The sequence below is a fragment of the Mobula hypostoma genome, chromosome 12, assembly GCF_963921235.1.
Source record: "Mobula hypostoma chromosome 12, sMobHyp1.1, whole genome shotgun sequence".
Classification (NCBI taxonomy): domain Eukaryota; kingdom Metazoa; phylum Chordata; class Chondrichthyes; order Myliobatiformes; family Myliobatidae; genus Mobula; species Mobula hypostoma.
In genome coordinates this window covers 81,595,128-81,620,505 of record NC_086108.1, presented here as the reverse complement: position 1 = coordinate 81,620,505, position 25,378 = coordinate 81,595,128, and the positions used below count along the sequence as shown (strand labels likewise).

Sequence of the window (25,378 nt, the reverse complement as noted above, 5' to 3'; positions counted from 1 at the left end):
AAGTACCCATTAAATTCATCTGCCATTTCTTTGTCCCCCATTACTACCTCACCAGCGTCATTTTCCAGTAGTCCAATATCAACTCTCATCTTCCTTTTATTCTTTATATAAATGAAAATACTTTTAATATCCTACTTTATATTGTTGGCTAGTTTATCCTGATATTTCATCCTTTCCCTCTTATCACTTTTTAGTTGCCTTTTGTTGGATTTTAAAGGCTTCCCAATCATCCAACTTCCCACTCACTATTGCTACATTATATACTTTTCCTTGGCTTTTATGCAGTCCTTAACTTCCCTTGTCAAGGTTGCCTGCACCTGCCATTTGAGAACTTCTTCCTCCGAGGGACATATCTATCCTGTGCCTTGTGAACTATTCTCAGAAACTTCAGCCATCTCTGCTTTGCCAACATCCCCACCAGTATCCTCTTCCAAACCACCTGGGCAAGCTCCTCTCTCATGCCTCTACAATTCCCTTTATTCCAATGTGATACTGATACATGTGACTTATGCCTGCCCCTCTCAAACTGCAGTACGAATTAAATCATATTATGATCACTGCCTCCTAAGGTTTCCTCTACATTTAGTTCCCTAATACGATCTGGGTTATTGCACGACACCCAATCTAAGATAGCCTTTCCCCAAGTAGGCTCAAACACAAGCTGCTCTAAAAAGCCACCTTGTAGGCATTCAACAAATTCCCTCTCTTGCAATCCAACACCAACCTGATTTTCCCAATCCCCTTGCATATTGAAGTCCCCCATTACAATTGTGTCATTACTCTCATTACCACTGTCTTTGCAATCTCAGCCCCACATCTTGGTTACTACTTGGAGGCCTGTATATGATTCCCAGTATAATTTTTTCACCCTTGCAGTTTCTTAACTCCACCCACAAAGATACAGCATTCTCTAACCCTATGCCACCTCTTTCTAATAATGTAATTCCTTTTTAAAAAAATTTTATTTTTATTTGGATAAGGTATTCACAAGTAATATACAAACTTTTTTTACATATATAACCTTTTCCATTTTTATGTGAGTAAGTCTATATTAATTTGTACATTCACAAGTGCACGTTGAGATAATATAGAAAATAATTAGGCACTCAAATAGATGTTAATGTGCAATTGTAATTCCACTCTATTAAACTAAATAATGATAATAGTTGTTATAAAAATATTAATAATTGTAGTTGAATACTAATTTCCATGTATCTCTTCTGGTCCATTTCTCTCTGGTCCAAAGTTTCCCCAGATCTTTTCTTTACTTGTGTTAATTCCACATTTTCCAAAAAAAAAGAACAGTAAACATTCGAGCCAAGGGTGCTTACGTTAACACTATTCCTATGTTGGTGAGACAAACAGTATAAACCATTCAGTGAGTCATCTAAAGTCTGTTCGCTCTGGGGTTATAAATTCAATCCATTTATTCCAAATTTGATAAAATTTTTCCTTTTGAATTCTCAGAGAGAAGGTCATCTTTTCCATTTTAAATGTTTCCAAAATGATTTCATGCCAATCTTCTAATGTAGGTGATGTTGGATTTAACCACTTTCTGGTGATTGATTCCTTACTTGCTGCTAAAAGGGCCTGCAGCAGCTTTATATCTTTCTTCTGTTCTAAAGATGTAATTCCATCCCTTACCAACAGAGCCACACTACCACCTTTGCCTTCCTGCCTATCCTTTTGATACAAAGTATATCCTTTGATGTTAACCTCCCAACTATGGCCTTCTTTCAGCCACGACTCAGGTGATGCCAACAACGTCATACCGACCAATCTGTAATCGCGCCACGATTTCGTCCACCTTATTCCGAATGCTACTCGCGTTTAAATACACCACTTTTATCCTGCATGCTTTGCCTTTTTGAATTTGGCTCTGTGGTACAATTTAACCCTTTATGCTGTATGTGGCTGGGGATAGGAGGAAAGGATATGTAGTTGGTCAGGGAAGAGGAGATAAGAGTGAGGAAGTTGGTGAGTGGAGAGGAGGCAAGGGTGGGGGAAATTCTTAGGAGAGAGGAGGAGAGGGTGGGGATATGGTCTGGGGAGAGGAGGAAAGGATGGGGGAGACTCAGGGGAGGGGGAGAAAAGTGGGAGATACAGTCAGAGGAAATGTGGAGAGGGTGGGGAAGATGGCTGGATATAGGAGGAAAGGGTGGTGAGGGTCAGGGGAGAGGAGGAGAAGGTGATGGAGGATAGGGAGATGGTAGGCGGAGAGGAGGCAAGTGTTTGGGAGAAGGAAAGGGTGTGGAGATGGTACCGGCAAAAGAAGTGAGAGGATGGGGAGATGGCCCAGGGAGAGGAGGTGAGGGTTGGGGAGATGGTCAGGAGAAGGGAGGTGAGGGTGAGGTAAATGGTCAGGTGAGGGAGATGTCAAGGGAAAGGTGTGGAGGGTGAGGGGGTGAGAGTGAGGGTGATGTGAGGGGAGGTGTGGAGAGGGTGGGGCGTATGGCTGAGGATAGGAGGACAGGGTGAAGAGATCATCAGGGGAATGGAGGAGAAAGTGGGGAACATTGGTCAGGGAAGAGGTGGCGAGTGTAGGGGAGATAGTCTGTGGAGAGAAGGTGAGTTTGAGGGAGATAATCAGAATTGAGGAGGAAAGTGTGGGGATATGGTCAGGGCAGAGGAGGTGATGGGGCAGATGGTCAGCGGAGAGCAGGTGAGTGTTGGGGAGGTGTCAGGGGAGATGTTGAAAAGGTTGGGGTTTTTGTCGGGGAGAGAAGGAAATGGTGGGGAGATGGTTAGGGGAGAGGAGGCGGAGAAGGTGGGGGAGATTGGTCGGGATAGATGAGGTGAGGGTGGGGGAGATTTCAGAGGAAAGATGGAGAGGGTGGGGGAGATGGTAGGGGATAGGAGGAAAGAGTGGGGAGGTGGTTGGGGGAGTTTGTCAAGGAAGAGGAGGACAGTGATGGGGATGATATCAGGGGATAGGTGTGTCAAACTATTAATCTGCTAGTGCCAACCACCTGCACCGGAATCATAGCCCTCCTTAGCCCGCTCATCCGTGTACCTATACAAATTCCTCTTAAACATTGAAATCGAACTTGCAACCATTACTTCCACTGGCAGCCTATTCCACACTCTCACCATCCCTCAAGTGAAGAAGTTCCCCCTCATGTTCCTCTTAAGTATTTCACCTTTTACACTTAGTCCTGGGTGGTGGGGTAGAGATACATCCCTACCCAAAGGGGTGTAAGGCCCTCCTTCACTCCGCTAGTCTGCATGTCATCCTTGGAGAAGGTGTAGCACCTGCTTAGCACCCACGATCAGGATCACGTGAAGCCATGGGAACTCATGGAATGGCCATATGAGTAGCTAGTGCATATCACAAGTCCTGGCTATGCGATCACGGACACCATGAAGACACGGGAAAACACAGAACATCGGGAGCAATGGGTTAGCGGCTGGGGGCTGTGTGTCCAAAGACCTGAGCCCTGGGGCAGACTCTCTGGGTGCAGAGTTGGAAAAGCGATGCATAGACTTTTAACATCATAAATCAGCGAATTGTTTTGTTATGGCTCCCCTCTTGCTGTGAAATGGGATCATCTCTTTTTCCCTTACCAGGGAGAGACAGAGCCTGCGGTACGTCGAGCTACTGGGTGAACGAGTAGTCTTTGGGGTACTGCAAGTCTGTGTCTTTATTGATGCTTTGCTGCACGCTTGAGTGCTCAGTAGAAGGCGTCGATTTTTTTTGCATGTTGGGGGGTTTGAGGGTCATTGCCTTGCTGCTGCTTGTACATGGGAGGGGGAGCTGGGGGGGCGCTTTGGGGTTCTAACGTTTAACTGTCATTCATTCTTTGGGGCACTCTGTTTTGTGGATGTTTGTGAAGAAAAAGAATTTCAGGATGTATATTGTATACATTTTGCTGACACTAAATGTATCTATTGAACCTAATGAAGACAATCTCTGTAGAGTAATGGTAATGGTTGGGGTCACTTATCTTGTAAGGACACTGTCCAGAAGGTGGCAATGGTAAACCATTTTTGTAGACAAATTTGCCAAAAGCTATCATGGTCATGGAAAGACTATGATCATCACCTGATACAACACTGCACATAATGACAATGACACTTAACCTGAGACCTCTAGTTCTAGTCTCAACTAACCTCAATAGAAGAAAACCTGTTTGCACTGACTCTATCTGTATTCCTCATAATGATGCAGTTTTGCACTATCAACAGCCTCTCCTCACTATATATTGCCTCCGTAAACCAGCTACTTCATCTTCAGCACTATTATCTGCCTTTCCTAATATACTTCTTGCATTGAAATATACACAGCTCAGGGCTCTAGTTGCACCATGCTCAACCTTTTGATTCCTGACTTTGTCTGCAGTCTTACCAACATCTGCCTCCACAACCTCGCCAATAACTGTTCTGGCACTCTGATTCCTATCGCTCTGCAACTCAAGTTTAAACCCCACCATTCAGCATTAACAAAGTTTCCTGCCAGGGTAACAGACCCCCACATGTTGAGATGCAAACTATCCCTTCTGTACAGGTCCCACCTTCCCTGGAAGAGAGCCCAATGATCCAGAAATCTTGTGCCTGAATGAATGAAAAGAATGCTGAGGACTTGATCTGAGATGTGCCGGATGGACCCAGGTGCCTGGAAGGCAACATAGCATCCGGGAATCTCGTTCTCGCCCACAGAACCTCCTGTCCATTTCCCTAACTAACAAGTCCCCTTATCACCACAGTGTGCCTCTTCTCCCCTGTTCTCTTCTGAGTCACAGGGACAGTCTCAGTGCCAGAGACCCGACCACTGTGACTTTCCTTTAGTCTTTCAGTTAGTCCTGACGAAGGGTCTTGGCCCGAAATGTCGACTGTACCTCTTCCTATAGATGTTGCCTGGTCTGCTGCGTTCCACCAGCATTTTGTGTGTGTGACTTTCCTCTGTTAGGTTATTCCCCCGACAGAAGGCAAAGTGATATACCTGTTGCTGAGGGGGGATCATCACAGGGGTACTCTGCACTGGTTCCTTAACCTCTTTCACCTTCCTATCACCCAGTTTCCTATACCCTGCACCTTTGGTGTAACTACCTCTCTATATGTCCTATCTATCACCCCCTCAACCTCCTGGATGATCCAAAGTTAATTCTGATTGAAGTCCCATCCTCTCAAAACTTCCCACGTCCAGATTGGTTGCTAGTGATCCACCTGGTGATCCACACCCTAAGCTCATCCACCTTTCCTACAATACTCCTTGCAATGAAATATACATAATTCAGAACATTAGTCCCACTATGCTCAATCTTTTGATTCCTGACGTTGTATGTACAAGTCGCTTAACAACATCTTTCTCCACAACCATTTCACTCTCTGCTCTGGCACTCAGATTCCCATCCTCCTACCACTCTCGTTTAAACCTCCTTCTCATGCAGAGTGCAAACTTTCTGCAACGATGTTACTCTCCTGCTAGTTCAGGTGCAAACCGTCTCTTCTATAGAGGTCCCATCTACCCCGGAAGAGAGCCCACCTATCTAAATATCTGAAGCCCTCCCTCCTGCACCATTTCCTTAGCCAAGTGTTAAATGGTATAATCTTCCTACTTCTGATCTCGCAAGCATGTGACAGAGGTAGTGACCCTGAGATCACAACCCTGTCCTTTAACTTAGCACCTAACTCCCTGAATTCACTTTGCAGGACCTTCTCAACTTTCCTACCCGTGTCATTAGTACCGATGTGGACAGCGACCTCCGGCTGTTCACCCCCCCCCCCACTTAAGAACACCGTGGACTCGATTCGAAATGCCCCTAAATCCTGGCACCTGGGAGGCAACATACTATTTGGAAATCTCGTTCCCTTCCACAGAATCTCCTGTCTGCTCTCCTAACCAATGAATCTCCTGTCACTACACCTCACCTTTTCATCCCCTTCCCTTCTGAGCCAGACAGCCAGAACCTGTGCCAGAGACCTGACTGCTGTAGGTTTCCTCTGCTAGGTCATTCCCCCCTCCCACCCCCCAACAGTATCCAAAGCGGCGTTGATGGAAATCACCACAGGGATACTCTGCACTTTCCCTCTCCCGACGGTCGTCTGTGTCCTGCACCTTGGGTATAACTACCTCCTGTTATCACTTCTCAATCAATCCCCTCAGCCTGGACTTCATCCAGCTTCAGCTCTGGTCTGAAAGATGCTGTAGCTGGATGCACTTCTTGTAGGTGTAGTCATCAAGGACACTGGAGGTCTCCCTGCTGCCCTATATCCTATAAGAAGAGCATTCCACCACACTGCCTGGCAACCCCACTGCTCTAACTGTGTAACAAGGAAGAAGGAAAGAAAAATTAAATGAGAAATTCTGCCTGCAGATAATGCCTCTCCTTGCTGAAGCCTCTATAAGCCAAATCCTGAGCTCACCGCTTTAACAATTGCCTACTCACACAATGGCCGCTCCCACAATGGCTGTTATTCCCTTACCAAGTGTCTAATTATGCATAATCCAATGTCTCCAAGGGAACTGCAGCGAGCAGAACGTCCCGACTGCTTCCGCTCACTTCTTTTGAAATCTCTTTCGCACCACGCAATGTAACCTCTCCAAGGGAACTGTGGCATGAGAATGCCCTGATTGCTCTGCTTGCTTCTTCTGAAATCTCTCTTCTCTGTCACCCTCCTGTCAGCTTGAATGCGTCTGGCCACTCTCCTCTGATTTCTCTCATTAACAAGATGATTTTGCCCACAGAACAGCTGCTCCCTGGATGTTTTCTGCTCTTTTTTTTGCACCATTCTCTGTAAACTCTGGAGACTGTTGTGCATGGAAATCCCAGGAGGTCAGCTGTTTCTGAGATATTCAAACCACCCTGTCTGGCACCAACAATCATTTCACTTAGATCACATTTCTTCCGCATTCCGATGTTTGTTATGAACATCAACTGCACCACTTGACTATCACTGCATGCGTTTATTCATTTCCTTACAGGAATTCACAGTAGAGCAGAGAAATACAATAGAATCAATGAAAACCAAAAACACAAAGACAGATAAACAACGAATGAGCAGAAGAAGACAAACTGTGCAACTAAATATAAATAAATAAGTGAAACACTCTGGTTTCCTCGGCTGCGTAAGTCTAGGGACGACAATCTCCGGCCCCGCCAAATGTGGGAGATTGAGACGTGAGCCCCCCACCGAACCCCCATTTGTGTGGATGCTGTGTCATTTGTTACCTTGTTACAAATTAATGCCGCAAAATAATAGACAGTTCAATGCATATGACTAAAGGAATGATGTTTATGAATCTTACTAAAGGGTTAGTAAGGAATAACAAGAAGAAAAGAGCCCATTCTAATTAAACAGTTAAACGTGCACAAGTTGGAGCTCATCTTACTCTGTCACTCGCGCACTGGGCCCTCGGTCAGCGTGAAAGCACACACCACCTTCCGAACGTCACTCGCAATCCATCTCAAACAAATAGGTCTCTCACCAGATCAGATGCTACGATCGGTTCTCCCCAGCATCTTCTCTCTCCATCTCCTCTCGAACAAAAGCCCAAGACCAACCTTATTGTCCCTCACCAAGAAAAAGCTCCCTCTAATTGGGTGGCACATCATCCCTTATCTTCAGCAATAACCCAACCAAGGTGAAACAGAACAGAGCTGCTAAATGAAGTACCTACAGCATAACAGTAAAGATGTGAACCTGGGCACTACATAAGTAAATAAGTAATAGCGAGAACATGAGCTGTACAGACCTTGAAAGTGAGTCCATAGGTTGCGGAATCTGTTCAGGATTGGTGTGATTAAAGTTATCCACGCTGGATCAGGAGACTGATGGTTGAGGAGTAATAACTGCTCCTGAACCTGGTGGTGTGGGACCTAAGGCTCCTTGTTCTCTCTCTTGATGGCAGCAGTGAGAAGAGAATATGTCCTGGATGGTGGGTGTCCTTGATGATGGATGCTGCTTTCTCATGGCAGCGCTCCTTGTAGATGTTCTCAATGGTGGGGAGGGCTACATCCAGCACTTTTTGTAGGCTCTACCCTCTCATGGGGCATTGGTGTTTCCATACCAAGGCAGGATGCAGTCAGTAAGGATACTCTTCACTGTACATCAAAAGAAGTTTGTTTAAGGTCTCAGATGACATGCCAAATCTACGCAAACGAATACAACAGTAGAGGTGCTGTTATGCATTCTTTGTGAATGCACTTGTGTACTGGTGCCAGGACAGATCTTCTGATATCATTACGTTCAAGGAATTTAAAATTACCGACCTTCTCCACTTCCGATCCCCTACTGAGGATAGGCTCATGGGCCTCTGGTTTCTTCTTCCTGTATTCAATAGTCAGGTCTTTGGTGTTGCTGGTCTTGAGTGAGAAGCTGTTGTGGCTTCATTCAACCAGATTTTCAATATCCTTCCTATACGCTCAATTGCCATTCACCGTCTCCAGCTCAACTGACATTTACTTTAAATCTTCACCCTTTATTTCATTGGAAACAGTTTCTATATATTTTTTTTCTTTTTGGCCCTTTTAAGCTCTGTTATGATTACACTTCAAATATACAATTTCACAAATGATTGGAATATTGCACGGTGGAGAAATGTTCTGAACCTTAGCTTCATTAAACAGTGAACTGCCGCCGTCTAGTGGAAATTTAGAAAATGCCATACTGCAGGCTAAACATTATAAGAAAAATAGCAGAGACTGGGCAGCTGAATAAACAAAACACATTCAGGAAACAAGTGGGGAGTCAGACATTTCCGGCAGTACAGTAAGGAAACATTTCAGATGCAAACTGTTCTCTGCCATATTTATGCAATATGTGATTGGGACCAACTGGTCTGTATTAGCTTATGGTTGAAGACTGTGAGAGAAATGGTCTGGTATTTATGCTTAGTCTATGATGTAGCTGTGCCATTATTCAAACATACCATAATCCTCTCGTATGAATTCAAACTTTTGAGCCCACTCCATTATAAGTTAAAGCAATTGTATTTATGCAGGAGACACAGAACCTGCAAGGTAATTCAATAGATTATGAAATTAAAACTGTCTGTGCATTTAGCACTATTCTGCTCTTTGTTCCAGTGCTTCCCTTCGTTTATATGTTTTTTTTCCCATTTATTACTGATGGTAGCAAAGTCTGGTTTCACGGTAGGCAGGAGGGGATGATAAATTATAAACTCTGTGCTGTGGAACCAGAATATAATGCATCAAGGTGGGCATCTCTACTCTACTGACAGGTGGATGGGGGTCCGATGAACCGGAGGTGGAGGGCAGCATGATCAGGTTCTCGCGTTCTTGACATCAGGCTTACTCATCTCATAAATTCGACATTTGAAGTGTAAATTTTCACCGGGGCACCTTGTAGAATTGTAAAATTGTTATTGCACAGGATGATGCTTACTCCCCAACTATTTCTTCTTAATCTTGCATGTTATTTTCATTCTGTGAAATCCTTGATTAACTGAGGTTCCATCCCCTCCACAATCTATAGTCAGAGTGACACGAGAGTATAGCGGTTAACAACACTATTACAGCATCAGCGACCTGGGTTCGACTCCGCCACTGTCTGTTAAGAGTTTGTGCATTCTCCCTGTGATCGCATGTGTTTCCTCTGGGTGCACCTGTCCTCCCACATCCCAAAGACACACGGGTTAGAGGGTTCATTGGTCACACTGGTGTAAATGGGCACATGACTCCTTGAGCCCGTATCAGTGCTGAATTTCCAAAAAAAAGAGTTCTGGGTGACAACTACTCTCTGTGTAAGGAAATACTTTCTCACAATACCCTCCAATTACCTAGCTAGACTTTTATTCTGCATCCTCCGTTCTTCAAGCATCTGCAAAGATAATGGTTTCCATTTAGTTCACCTTATCTGAATCAGTCACGATCTTCTAAACCTCGATCAAATCTCCTTTTGGTCTTTATTTTCTTTTGCCATTATGATTTCCAAATTGTGATATTCATATTCCTGATCTTCTTTCCTTCTGGTTGAAGCTAACCTGGCTGCCACGGACATCATGTTTTTGGTCTGCTGTGTGCCATTTACTGCCACCCTGTATCCTCTGCCTGGCTGGATCTTTGGTGACTTCATGTGCAAATTTGTCAACTACCTGCAACAGGTAAGCAGGAGGAAAATGTGTGGACAAGAACCATTGCCTGCTAGATAAAAATCAACCCAAATTGCTGATGTTTTGTGGTGTTCCAAAAGGCATCAAGGAAGATCTACACTAATGCATAGGAAGATATGCTATGAGCAACACAGGCTTTCAGTTCCCACTTTGAAATCAGAAGGTTTTAAATGGCACTTTCAAAATGATTAGGAATATTCACTAAGTAGCAACAAAAATTTTGCATTTACACGGTACTGTTAATTTGGTTAAGGAAGCACTATCTCACATTTCCTTCGTATTACCTAGCCAAAACTTTAAATCTTCAACAATTTGCATTTCAAGACATCTTGCAGGAGGATGAATGGAGAAAATCTGTCATTGGCCACTTACCGAGAAACTTGTGTTGATGCCCAAAGGGTTGGACAAAGTCATCAGCCAAGAGAATTACTGGAAAACAGGGAAATGAAGTAGGAATGCAGGAAGATTCAGGGAGGGAATTCCAGAGCCAAGGAGCTTATAGCTGAATTTAGAACACAAATGATAGAATGATTAAAATCAAAGATTTGCAAGAGGGCAAAATTGAAGGAATAAATTAACTCAGTAAATTGCAGATCTAGGGGATTTTAAAGAGACATGGAATAGTGAGGCCAATAATTCTGTTTTGGTAGCACAGTACCAGTGATGCAGGTTCAATTCCCACCACTGTCTGTAAGGAGTTTGTACCATCTCCCTGTGACTGCGTAGGTTTCCTCCTGGTGTTCCGGTTTCCTCCCACTGTCCAAAGAGCTACCGTTGAAGGTTAATTGGTCATTGTAAATTGTCCTGTGATTCGGCTAGGGTTACTGGGGGTTTCTGGGTGGAGTGGCGTGCAGGGCTGGAAGAGCTTATTCTGCACTGCTTCTCAATAAAAAAATAAATAAATACATCAACATAAAAAAGCTGAATTTAAGGAAGCAGAAGTCTAAAATGTGAATGCAATATTGATGATGCTCTTCTGCGTTTATTGTGGTGGCGGCCTTTCTAATTTGCTACTGCTAAGTCACCATGCTGACCTGGTCAATGAATTTATACTCACTGAGGCAGAGTTGTAATTCAACTGGAATTGTTGTTAAGTACTTGGAGTGATGAAGACATCATAGCCGTAAAGGCACTGAGTTAATGGAGCACCGCTGTACCCCAGCACTCAGAGTGATAGGCAAGCAGAGCCCGATTAGGGAGTTGCTGTTAGCTAGCACCACCTGTGGGAACTGTTGAAAGAGAGACATGATTTTTGGTCATTTAGTGTACTGGGAAGATTTAGGAAGTGTTATTAGGTTTTATCAAGTACTCTGGACTACAAATTATTCAATATTCGGGAAACATGTCAAAGTACCACTGAAAGGTGCAAAAGAAAAATCTGTTTTTAATTTCTTTAAATAACAGTTGGTTTGATTCAGAATTCCTGCTTTGTCCCTCTACTCAGTAAATTCTTTCCAGTACATTAGGGAGTGCTTTTGGGACATATCAGATTTAGATGTCTACCTAACAAAAATATTCTGATTAATTTGTACTGAATAATGCGATTGTTATTAGGTAGAAAGGCACTTGGGGTCATAAATTATCAAGTGTATATATTAAGGCAGTGGTTCCCAACTACTTTTATGCCACGGACCAATTCCATTCAGCAAAGGGTCTGTGAACCCCAGGTTGCGAACTCTGTATTAAGGGAAAGAGTGGTTGGTTTGGGTTAGTTGGATTTGGGGGAGTAGATTTAGGATGAAGATGAGGAGAAACTGCTTTTCCCAGAGAGTGGCAAATCTGTGGAATTCTCTGCCCAATGAAGCAGTCGAGGGTGCCTCAGTAAATATATTTAAGGCAAGGTCGGATAGATTTTTGTATTGTAGGGGAATTAAGGGTTGTGGGGAAAAGGCAGGTAGGTGGAGATGAGTCCATGATCTTATTGAGTGGTGGAGTCCATGATCTTATTGAATGGTGGAGTCCATGATCTTATTGAATGATGGCCGCCTCCTGCTCCTATTTCTTATGTTCTTATGTTTTGTTTGTAGGGGAGGAGAGATTGACTTTAGCTGGTATACTCATTAGATTAGATTAGATTAGATTCAACTTTATTGTCATTGTGCCAGGTACAGATACAAAGCCGATGAAATGCAGTTAACAGTTCTCAAGCATGACCTTATCAAATAACATACATTACATTAAAAAAGTCAGTTATTTTACACATGCAAGGGGCTGCTTTTGAATGATTTTATGAAAATGATCTTAGTGTGACAGAGAGAGGAGGAAATAAATAATTCAGCCTGATGCACAAGGGCCGGGAAAGTATTCAATTGCCAACTGAACGAGTGAACTGAGATACTTAAAATCGGGTTCACAAATTTTGATCAACTTTTTCTCAAGGTGATTTTGTTACAAACTCATAAGTCCTTCCTTCATTCGGGAGAAGATATGTATCATTTTATCCACGTGGACCTTGATATTTTCAACTTCAGATGGAATTCCAACAGGTTGCAGTAATGTATTGATCATGTTCCTGGACTGGCAGACAAAGGTTTAGACCATTGATCCAAAGACACAAGTTTGTTTTCCAGCATGGCAGCTGGACGGTGGGGGGGGGGGGGGGCGGAGAGGATTAATATTGAGTAATTAAATAAATGTGAACTTCAAGTAAAATATGAAGCTACTGGATTTTGTGGAATGTAGAATTTGCTATCTTGGAAAGGAGTTGTAGCCAAACCAGTAAATGTATTCCAGAAGTTCTCAGTGTTTTAGTGATAAAGGGACCTGGCAAAATAGCAAGAACAAGGTACTGAGTTTAGAGTCACAGAGCAACAGGGAACTACAGTAAAGAAGCAGGCCCTTCGGCCCATCTACTCCGTAGCAGCCTGCCTTGTCCCATCTACCTGCACCTAGATTATACCTCTCCCATCACATACCTATCCAAACTTCACTTAAGTATTACAATTGAACTTGCACCTATTGCTTCTGCTAGCAGTTTGTTTCACAGTCAGACCACTCTCTGAGTGAAGAAGTTTCCTGTCAGCTGATTATGGATTAGCACATCAATTGACTTAAAGGGCCAATCCTGTTCCTAACTTCTATGTTTGCAGTTAGCTATTGTCCCTCACAGCTCTGACCTGGTTTGGATCTAGACCATGGATGCAGCTTGTGTGAAGTTCAAACATTCTTCTTGCCACCACGTGTTTCTCCTGGTTTCCGTCCTCATTCCAAAAAGGTAGCGATGGATTAATTACTGCTGCAAATTGCCCCTGGAGTTGATAAGTGGCGAAAGAAACAAAGGGGAGTTGAAGGGCATGCGGGAGAGAAGAAGTTGTAGGAGTGGAGGGAAGTCAGTGAGGGAAATGGAACTGCAGGAGTTACTCTGCTGGAACAGAATGCTCCTGAAGGGCCAACTAGTCCCCCTCCCCCCCGCACCCCATGATTGCAGTCAGTAAGCAAAGTCTGTCAAGCCTGGTAAACTAACATCCTTGCCCACTTTTTGACTCATTTGTGATCCTAGGCCCACCCATGTGGTTCACTCTTAACTGCCTCCTTAATTTAGGAGCAATAAGTACCAGCGTTAACAATAATATATCATATAACAATAATATAGCAGAAGAAATAATGTATCATTTCTTAATGCATGCATTACTAAATGACAATAAAAGAGGACTATGTGTCTTCATAATCATCATCATCATATGTCCATTATGTAAGTCAGAAAAGTCTCCTTGTCAGTTTTCAAAAGCCAATATTCAGAATGAATTCCTTTCTCATCACATTAATTCTAATGAGACATACAAGTGACCCCTGGATTCCTGGGAGGGGTTCTGTATTGTGATTTTCCATAATGCAAAGCTGCATCATCTGTGTATGATTCAAGAAAGGCATGCTGTGTTGGCGTATTTACTTCTCTACACATAGATTCTGTGAGCAAATTTTATTCTGCATATCAGAATTTTTGGATAATGATTTGTGAATTCCATCAGGGTGGATTTCCATAACGTGAGCGACTGTAACACAGGGCTCTCTTGTATTTGCTTTAACAGGTTACTGTACAGGCAACTTGTATTACCTTGACTGCAATGAGTGCTGACCGATGCTATGCCACATTGTATCCACTGAAGTCGTTGAGGCACCGTACTCCCAAGGTTGCCATGGTGCTCAGCGTATGCATTTGGATGTGTAAGTTACAAAGAATTTTGCAGCCAGTGAAGGCATGCTCATCCCCTTGGTGCAAATACCATAAAGACTGAAAAAATATTTTCCCCTGCATTAGTATTTGAACCTTAAGAACTGCAAGAAGATATTTTTTTGTTTATGCAATTTCCACATCACTGTCATCTACTTTTTTAAGGATTTTTTTTGTTGAAAGATTTCAAGGAAGAACAGATGCCAGTCTTAAAACAAGCCTTCACGCTTCCTGGATTATGTGTTTTTTTCATCTAAGCAGATAGTTTGTTTCTAGATCATCAGCTGCACAATGCGGCCACAGTATCCTCTGTTAAATATTCTGTTACACTGAGTGGAATACTGGCTGTGGTCTGCACCGCCCTACACTTGGCATTTTTCTGGGGAAAATGATGCGGGAAAGCAGTATGTCCCAAACGGAGACTAGATGAAGACAGGGGAAGTAAAGTGTTGTCTCGCAGAGATTAAAATAAAGAATGTAAATTTAAAACCTTGCCATTTATAGTAAAAACAACACCACAGAATGGGACCTCTCCTTTGGCATGCCAAAGTTTTTAAATAGCAAATGTAAGAGAATTCTGCAATTTGTTTTGTTCAGGATCTCAGAACCAGAGGTTGCTTTTGTTATACTGTACTAATTTATCCCTTTGTTGTTCAAGTCATGATCTTATCATTGCAGATTTGTCCGTACATGGTAAAAAAAAAAGTTCTGGCTTAATTTTTTAAACATAAAATTACCATGCGTAGTCGACTATAATTTGAGGAATAGCAAAAAAATAAGTCCAGGAATATGCTTCAAAGCAATTATATATCATGAGAGCCCTGTCAAAATAAATAAAAAGGCATCCAAACCTTTTGAGTTATTTGCAGCCATATAGTCAATCCCATCAGTGTGACATTCACAATGTTGATTCATGATTGATCTTAGTAACATTGGTGTGTTTTCATTCTAGGTTCCTTTGTCCTGTCTTTCCCAATTATTATGTACCAGAAGATAGAAAAGGGATATTGGTATGGACCCAGAACATACTGTGCAGAGGCCTTTCCATCAGATGCCCATCAGAAGGGCTTCATCCTATACCATTTTCTTGCTGTCTACTTTCTGCCTTTGCTCACAATCTCCCTCTGCTACTCTTTGATGATTAAGAGAGTGGGCAAACCTGTCATTGAGCCTGCTGACAACAGCTATCAGGTGTGTATGCAGTTTTGTACAGCTGCCTCAGGCCGAACATCAAAAGTGAATTTTTCTTGACTGTGTGAATGGACTATCTCTGTCTGTAATTGGGAGGACAGAAATGTGGTAATAAATGTAGTAGTTATTGTATCCAAACCATAGTCAATAATGCTTACAAGTCTATGCTCTGAAAGCCATTTGCTCTGGAGACAAATCACATCATGAAATTTTGACATGCTTTATACTTAACAGTTTGGAGCAAGGCAGATATACAGCAGAAAGCACAGATGCCCCATGGAACAATCTTTTTGGCTTCTGAGACTGCAGGAAACAGAACTGAAACGTGCAATGGGTTTCAAGACAGAATGGTCAGAATTTTCTAACTGTTAAGTGTCCCACAGATTAATGCACAGATCTTTTCCTGAACCTCTGACTATACAGTACAGAGTTATTAGTAGCATGATGTCATTGAGTCATGAAGTCATACAGATAAGTAATAGGCCTACCAATCTGCACCAACCATTGCACGCTTCTGTTCTGACCTTTCTTCCCTGCAACAGGGGTATAGCCTCCTGTGTCTTGTCTGGGAGAAGGCTGCAAAGCTAGGAGAGCTTGCAATCAGTATTCATTTCAGATGCCCTGAAGTTGTAGAGGTGTCGATGAAGCAGCTGTTGGATTCCAGACAGGAACATTGATATCACATGTTAGAATTAATAAGTCTGCCTTCGGCATCGTCAGTCCACGAATTAGACCAAAGCTTTTTCGACAATTTCTGCTGCGTGTTTGCTTTAGTATACTTGGATACAATTACAAGACTAACAACGTTGTCAAAACCCAAAGTGGAGATACAGGTAGATAATATACACTCCCTTAATTGATTTAATCTTTTTCACCACCAAAGTTAATTTATTACTTATCTGCTTCTTTTGTGGAAGTTTTGTCCTTGCTTACGTTTTACATCAAGTCAACTATGCTGTTAAAAGGACAAGTATAGAAGGAAAAGCTATTAACGAGATAAGTTACTTCTGATAACATTTGTTAAAAACCCGCATTAATACAAATGAACAGGAAAAGGTATTTTCTGAAAGATTACTGAATAAAAAATTATTATCCCTCAACGTTGATCTGGAAAAAAAATGTATGCATCCTGTTCACAAACTTAACAGATGTTCTAAAAAGGACATCTTGCAATATAACCGTATCGTGTTATATTACTGGTAAAGTCAGTGCTAATGCTCTGAGTTATGTCAAATAGTATGATTTGCATTTATATCACTTGCAGATATGATATTACAGCCCCCAGTCTCTGCTTATGTTCTTTATTCCCCTGAACATAATTTCTCCAGAAACAGAAAGCCAACCTTGCTGTGTAGACTGTCCTGGGACCAAATGAAATGCTTCCAGTTGACATAGGGCCCCAGACCTTGATTGTGTCACGTGGGCCAGTATCTTCTTTAAGAGGTGGTAAAGACATATCCTCGGCTTTGCTGTCTGTTAAATTTGTCAAGGATTATTTCAAGAACACAAGAAAGTAGGAGCAGAAGTACACCATCAGACTTGTTCAGTATGATCATTACTGATCTATCCTGGTTGTGCCAGTTCCCCATAAGCCTCAATTTCTCAATCTTTCTTTACTTAAGTATACCCAATGATCTCTCCTTCAGGACTCTTGGGAAGACAATTTCAGAGTCCATGTACCTCAGTTTAGCATGATCAGCCTCTTATTTTGTATCTATGTTCCCTTGTTCATGGTTGTCCCACTCATGGAAACAAATCTTAACATCTACCCTGTATACAAGCTCTTAGGAGCTTGTATGTTTGAATAAAGTCACTCCTGGAACTGATGCTCTATCAATAACTCCAAAAGACTGGAAGTAGAGTAAATACTGAAAGGCTTTTATTCACAGTAAAATATGACCTCCAGCATGCTGAGTGTCTGCCTCTGGACTGAGAGGAGGAGCCAAGGCCCAATCGCCTTTATTCAGGGGTCTGTGGGAGGAGCCACAGGAGCAGTCAGCGGAGGGGCGTGTCCAGACAGGTAACCCAGTTACAATATATATATATGGTTTACCACAGGAACCACACCAATCCCCAGTAGTCTACTCGTTTGCAGCCTCTCTCCATTTACGAGGAATACAGACCCCATTTTAAAGCAAGCGGGCTAAAATTCTGCTCACTGTCCCTGGCGTGGCTTCATCAACACCATGTGCAATTATATAAATAACCATCTATTTTTAAACTAGAGCTCCTTTGCAATAAAGGCTAATGTGCCATTTGTCTTTTTAACTGCATTTGACATGATTGCTGGACCTTAGTGATTCTTGAATTATATTATCTAGATCATGGGCTTTTAAATCATACACAAACATCATGGGTGACATCTTGTCAAAAGCCTTTTGGAAACCTAAATATGCTACATCTGCAGGTTCTCCTCTTATCAACTCACGCTGTTACATCCTCAAAGAATTAGAGCCAAATTGTCAAACTTTATTTACCTTTAATAAAACCATGTTGATTATATTGTTATCATAAATGATTAGTTGTTTCCTCTTTAATTATTGACTCTCCAACTTGCCAACAATAAATACTAAACTAACTGGCCTATGGTTCCTGCCCACTGTCTTTCATCCTTTTTGAATATAGGTCACATAGGCTGTTTTCCATTCAACATTTCTGAATCTTTCTACTATTCCAGAACACTTAAAAAACTATTAAAAATGAAAGAAAATAAAATTGTTATACATTTTAAGTTAAAGAAACAGCTTAAAAGGCTAAAGCAATTTAACTAATTATAAAAGGTAAACCAAACCAAATAATTCCAACAAAATTGCAACTTGCCTTTTTCTTCACTTTCTTTAACTCAGGCCTTCATTTCTCATTCAAGCGAATGGGCCCATGGATGCCGTGTACGATCTAGTCTGAGAGCAGATTTGCCAAGTTTAAATGTTGGTAAATTTCAGTGAATTTGCATAGCCTTTGGACAGCATTGGCAGAGTGCATCCGTGAATGCACCATGTACACTCAGTGTCTGGTTTACTTGGTACCTCCTGTACCCAGTAAAGTGGCCACTGAGAGTATGTTTATGGTCTTCCACTGCTATAGCCCATCCATTTCAAGCCTGGACATGTTATGCACTGAGAGATGCTCTTCTGCACACTACTGTTGTAACACGTGGCTATTCGAGTTACTGTCACCTTCCTGTCGACTTGAGTCAGTCATTCTCCTCTGACCTCTCTCACTAGAAACACATTTTCACCCACAGAACTGCTGCTCACTGGATTTTTTCCTTGTTTTTCACATCATTCTCTGTAAATTCTAGAGACTATCAATCCCCAAGGATTGTAATGAAGCCTGCATTTGATTTCTTTCAACCTTATAAGCTTCACACTGTAATAATATGTTCAACTGTTTCATAATGATAAAACCTACACAACCCAGAATGATGTTTTCCAACAAGATATAACGAATAATTAAACCTAGTATGCCCAATTCGGAGTTGCGTCAAAATAAGTCCTTCCCTTCTTGTTTCACCTCCTTCTCCAAAAAACCCAACAGTTTTATGTATTCTGTAAAGCTGTCACCCCTTATGCCCGTTATCCCACAGGTCATGCCATAATCCCCGAATTACAAACAAGAGAAAATCTGCAGGTGCTGGAAATCTGAGCAACGCACAAAAAATTGCTGGAGAAACGTAGCAGGCCAGGCAGCATCTATGGAAAAAAGTACAGTCGACGTTTCAGGCCGAAACCCTACAGCACCTGCTGCCTGGTCTGCTGAGTTCCTCCAGCATTTTGTGTGTATAAGCCCCTAATTCTTAACCCTACCACCCCCTTAGCTTCTGATTTACTAGTGGAAGTTTGAACTTTTTACAGCTATTCTGGCTAAACAATCAGCCCGTTAATTCCCCTCAACACCTCTATATGCAAGGACTCATAAGAAGAAGGCAGGTAAACCAGTACTTTGTATATGAAATAATGCTTGATGAGTTTAAATCTGATCTACTGCTAAAATGACCTGTTTTAAGACACATCAAAACTGAAAAGGAATCTGAACAAATTACAACTGTGCAAGGACAGATTTCCTCCACCCAACATAAGCCTAAAATGATGGCAACCAATTCTATTGTATATACTGATAAATGCTTTCTTTATCGTCATCTGTAATTCAGGCACAAAAACAGCCACACCAACATTCCCTGTTAAATTATCTTCTGACCTATCTGTAAAAATGGTTCACATATCATAATTTTCCTTAATATATTGATGATCCAACAGAATCCTTATATTTTATTAAATTGTGTAAACTAAAATCAATTAAAATAATTGGAAAAGAAACAAAATGGGATTACTGAAAAAGCTACAGCAGGACATATTGCCTAATCCATCAAACCAATATTCCCAGCATGATAACAACCCAGCCACCCGAAACTAAAACACTCTTCTTGTGAAGTTTCTAATAGTCCTCCAACACATCTTTAATAGGATGATCATTTCTTTGTCTCCTCAGATTAATCCAGTATGTTAACATCAACTTCATCCTCTGCATTTGTAAGGGTAATCGTCCCATTTCAACCAGTAAACCTGAAACAGGGGATAACCTTATTGCACCACAACTCAATCTTAAAACCTGTGCCTGTAGCACATCCAAACATTTTAAATTTGAAGATGAAGCTGATAACTGAACCTCTTGACCATGTCTGTATGCTTCTTATGCAATAAGTTATTGCTACATGATTGGCTGATTAGATATTTGCATTAATAGGCAGATGTACAGGTGTACCTAGTAAGGTGACCATTGAATGCAGATTGCTGGCAAATCACAGCAAAATCTGAGCAAGTATTTTATTTTGAACATGACAGAAATTTAGTTACTGTTTTGTTTAAAAAGAGGGGATCACATGCTGTACTGTAATTATGCAGACCAATAGAAGGGTGCAGAAAATAGACTTTGCTCTTTATAGTGCATTATACAGGCACTGTTTATTGCACAAATGTCCAATCAAATCCATCAGAAATATGGAATGTGTCACTAATGCATCAATGACAGTACCTAAATGGTTAGAGTCATAGTACAATACAATATGGATGCAGGCTTTTGCACCCAACAAGGCCATGCCAACCACAGTGCCCACCCTCCTAGTCTCAATTTCCTGCGTTCAGCCCAAATCACTCTAAACCCCACCCTCCAGATACCTATCCAATTGCTTCTTAAACGATGCTATTGTATCGGCCTCAACCACTTCCTCTTGTAGCTCATTCCATATGCTCACCATCCTTTGTGTAAAAAAAAATTGCCCTTCAGATTCCTGTTAAATCTTTCCCCCCCACCTCTAGTATTGGACTTCCCTACACTCATGAACAGACTGTTACCATCCACCTTCTCTATGGCTCTCATAATTTTAACCGTTTCCGTAAGGTCATTCCTCATTCTCCAATGTTCCCAGTAACAAAGAGCTACTCTGGCCATCCTATTCCCATAATTTAGGAACTCTAGTCCAGGCAACATCCTGGTAAATCTATACTGCACTATTCCCAGTTTAACCACATTTTTCCTATAATATGGTGACCAAAACTGTACACAGTACTCTGAGTGACCTACACAACTGCAGCATAATGTCCCAACACCCATGTTCAATACTGTAACTGATGACGATCAGTGAATTAAACACCATCCTGTCTGCCTTTCAATGATTTGTGCACTTGTACTCCTAAATCCATCCGTTCAATTAAACTGACTATAATTTCCATACTGTAAAAGGACTAGATGGGGGAGAGTTTGTCAAATGTGTCCAGGAAAGTTTTCTTAATCAGTACATAGAAGACCCAATGAGAGAGTGTGCAATACTTCATCTGCTATTAGGGAATGAGACAGGGCAGCTGAACACTTTGCATCCCACAGTGACCATGATGCCATGAGTTTCAAAGTAAGTATGCAAAAAAAAATAGGTCTGGTCTGCGGGTTGACATTCTAATTTGGAGAAAGGCTAATTTTGATGGTATCAGAAAGGATCTGTCAAGTGTGGATTGAGACAGGCTGTCTTCTGGCAAAGATGTACTTGGTAGGAGAGAGGCCTTCAAAAGTGAAATTTTGAGACTGCAAAGCCTGTATGTGTCAGTCAGAATAAAAGGTAAAACATAGAACATAGAATAGTACAGCACAATATAGGGCCTTCAGCCCACATTGTTGTGCCGACCCTCAAACCTTGCCTCCCATATAACCATAAAAGAGCAAAAGGATTGCAAGGGAGAAAATTGGTCCTCTGGAAGATCAGAATGGTAATCCATGTGTGGAGCCAAAAGAGCTGGAGGAGATCTTAAATAATTTTTTTTGCATCTGTATTTACTCAGGAGATGGACACAGAGTGTACAGAAGTGAGGCAAACTGACATCAACTTCATGGTCTCTACACAGATTACAGAGGAGGAGCTGTTTGAGGCAAATTAGGGTGGATGAATTCCCAGGGCTTGACAAGGTGATGCCTTGGACCCTGCAGGAGGCAAGTGGAGAAATTGATGGGGCCCTAGCAGAAACACTTAAATCATCCTTAGCAACAGGTGAGGTACCAGAGGATTGGAGGATTGACAATATTGTTCCACAATTTAAGAAAGGCTCTAAAAGTAAAACAGGAAATTATAGGCCAGTGTACCTGACATCAGTAGTGGGAAAGTTATTGGAAGGTAATCTAAGGGACCAGATATATGAGTATTTGGATAGACATAGACTGATTAAGGATAGTCAGCATGGCTTCATGCATGGTAGGTCATGTCTAACCAATCTTATAAAGTTTTTTGAGTAAGTTACCAGGGAAGTGGATGAAGGCAAGGCAGTGGATGGTATCTACATGGTCATTCACAAGGCATTTGACAAGGTCCCGCATGGGAGGTTGGTCAAGAACGTTCAGTTGATCAGCATTCAAGATGAGGTAGTAGATTGGATTATACATTGGCTTTGTGGGAGAAGCCAGAGAGTGGTAGTAGATGTTTGCCTCTCTGACTGGAGGCCTGTGACTAGTGCAGTGCCACAGGGATTGGTTTCTCAGTCCGTTGTTGTCCGTCATCTATATCAACTATCTGGATGATAATGTGTTTAACTGGATCAGCAAATTTGCAGATGACACCTGGATTGGGGGGTGTAGTGGACAGTGAGGAAGGCTATTATGGCTTGCAGTCGGATCTGGACCAGCTGGAAAAATTGGCTAAAAAATGGCAGATGTGTGCAAGGTAGAACCAACCAGGATAGGTTTCACTCAGTGAACGGTTGGGCACTGAGGAGTGTGGTAGAACAAAGGGATCTGGGAATACAGGTTCATAACTCATTGAAAGTGGCATCACAGGTAGATAGGGCTGTAAAGAAAGCTTTTGGCACATTGGCATTTATAAATCAAAGTATTGAGTACAGTAGATACGATGTTATGTTGAAGTTGCATAAGACATTGGTGAGACTAATTTGGAGTATTGCATGCAGTTTTGGTCCTCTACCTACAGGAAAGATGTAAATAAGTTTCAAAGAGTATAATTTACAAGGATGTTGCCGGATCTGAAGGACCTGAGTTATATGGAAAGATTGAATAGGTTAAGACTGTATTCCTTAGAATGTAGAAGATTGAGAGGAGATTTGATAGAGGTATACAAAATTATAAGGTATGGATAGGGTAAATGCAGGCAGGCTTTTTTTACTGTGGTTGGGTGGGACTACAACCAGAGGTCATGGGTTAAGGGTGAAAGGTGAAAAGTTTAAAGGGTACGTGAGGGGAAACTTCTTCACTCAGAGGGACGTGGGAGTGTGGAATGAGCTGCCAGTGTAAGTGGTGCATGTGAGCTTGATTTCAATGGTTAAGAGAAGTCTTGATAGGTGGTAGGGGAGTGGGGGAGCTATGTTTCTAGTGCAGGTCGATTGGAGTAAGCAGTTTAAATAACTTGGCACGGACTAGATGGGCCAAAGGGCCTGTTTTTGTGCTGTACTTTGCTATGATTCTATGACTTCCTGTTGTCCTGCCGATCATAGTATAAATCTTACCCTGGTTTGACTTTCCAAAACGCATCAGCCTTGCACTTAACTGTATTGAAATCCACTTGCCATTTCTCAAACCACTTCTCTAATTGATGAAGACCCCCTTATAATCTACAATGGTTTACACTCATGCACTAAGTAAAACTGCTGTGGTACTTTGTGGGAGCTTCATAACAATCTCTTAACTCCTCAGTCGTGGGTATGCTGATTGTTTGGAAGGTATTGGAGCTTAAAGAAACACTCTCAATGGCAGCTACAGAGCAGCAGCGTGCATTGCACCCATGGCAATTAGGGCAAAGATGATAGGTTTGTTTATTCTTTGGATCCCTGGGCATTCTCCTGTATGCATAGTAGCCCAACCCAATTATTTAGTGCAGTCAGTGGTCCCAGGGGTGGAGAATGATTCATGTTGGAGAGATCACAGATTGTGCATTGAATAAAACGTCTGCATCAGTGATAGACTAAACAGTGATGAACATTGAAAACTGAGTCTGCCTGATGTTTTTGGCAAAGGTATGGGACATATGTGAGGAAATCTTCAACTAACGTCATGTTGGTGATCTCTGCACAATATGCTTCTGAGAGGAGGGAGACCGATTTTTGGAGACCTTTCAATGGAAGTAATAGGTTGCACCCAAAAACACATTTATGTATTTGGGGAGATGATGGAATTTCCTGATGAGGAAGCTTTACTCAGAAATATAGATGCAGGTGAACTCATTTCCTCGAGAGCTTTTAAAATAATAATAGCTTATTGAGTCGTATGGCTTAAGCTGTGAATATATTGTAACGCAAAAAATACAGCAAAATCAGCAACATTCAATCTTATGACTGGCCATTTCTCAGTCCATCTTTTCTTTGTTGCTCATTGATTTCTTAGTCCTTTATCCTTTAAACTGCAGCTTTTCAAAAGTCGTATGTTTGTCTTTTGATAATTAAGCACTAATACACAGTGTATTGGTTTTCATCCAGGTTCAGCTCCTGTCTGAAAGGACGATTGCAATGAGAAGCAAGATTTCTAAAATGGTGGTGGTGATTGTGCTCCTCTTTACAGTTTGTTGGGGGCCCATCCAGCTCTTTATCCTCTTCCAGGCGTTTTACCCAAAATTCCAGGCCAACTATGAGACATACAAGATCAAAACTTGGGCTAACTGCATGTCTTACGCCAACTCCTGCATCAATCCCTTTGTTTATGGGTTTATGGGAGCCAGCTTTAGAAAGTCCTTTAAAAAGACCTTTCCATTTATGTTCAGACATAAGGTCAGGGACAACAACGTGACCTCTGGCAGTGGCAATGCAGAAATGAAGTTCATCACTGCAGAATCTTAACAGTTATGAATTCTTTGTACATAAACATGTTTAAGATACATAGTCACAGATTGCCATTGTGTTTGGCCCGGATAATTCCTTGAGGGCAAATGTACTAACAGTAATATGACATGCAAGTTCTTAATTTGTTTATGAGCTTGCCTTCGCTGAGTAGCACTTAAGTATATGGCCAAGTATTGCGGTTTACTGTAAAAAAATGATTTACCTTCAAGCAGCTTCAGAAGCACAAATGAATCCTTTGTAATTGGTTGCCAAGAAGTATTCCCTTAGGATTTGGATTTCTATAAACTCTAGATGGAAACAGTCAGTGTGAAAACCTTTCTTGCCACAGCCCACTGAGTCACTTAAACAATTCAAAAGAAAAACAGCTTAAAACTTGGACTTAGAACAAGCTTTGCTTTTAGAGTTATATTTGGACCAAATTTATTATATAATGGTAATTCATGGGAAATGAGTGTACCATTTGGAATTTTTCAGTAATTTGAATTACTGGAAAGATGTAGCTTGTTTAATGAAATTGCAGGTGTGATTGAAGAGAGATCTGTTCAACCTATTGGAAATTGACAGGAAAATGTGATCCATTGCATTTTTATTTAATGGATTGCATGTATAAACTTAATACAA

The 25,378-nt window shown here is 41.7% G+C and overlaps 1 protein-coding gene across 1 annotated transcript in view; it reads left to right on the top strand.

Moving 5' to 3' along the window:
* kiss1ra (KISS1 receptor a) overlaps positions 1-24,754 on the top strand; it is a 30,848-nt gene extending 6,094 nt beyond the window's left edge. Inside the window, exons 2-5 of the mRNA XM_063063457.1 lie at positions 9,939-10,063; positions 14,101-14,236; positions 15,196-15,434; positions 24,398-24,754. Coding sequence (XP_062919527.1) covers positions 9,939-10,063; positions 14,101-14,236; positions 15,196-15,434; positions 24,398-24,754 — 857 coding nt within the window. The remainder of the gene's footprint in view (positions 1-9,938; positions 10,064-14,100; positions 14,237-15,195; positions 15,435-24,397) is intronic.
* The last annotated feature ends 624 nt before the right edge of the window (positions 24,755-25,378 follow it).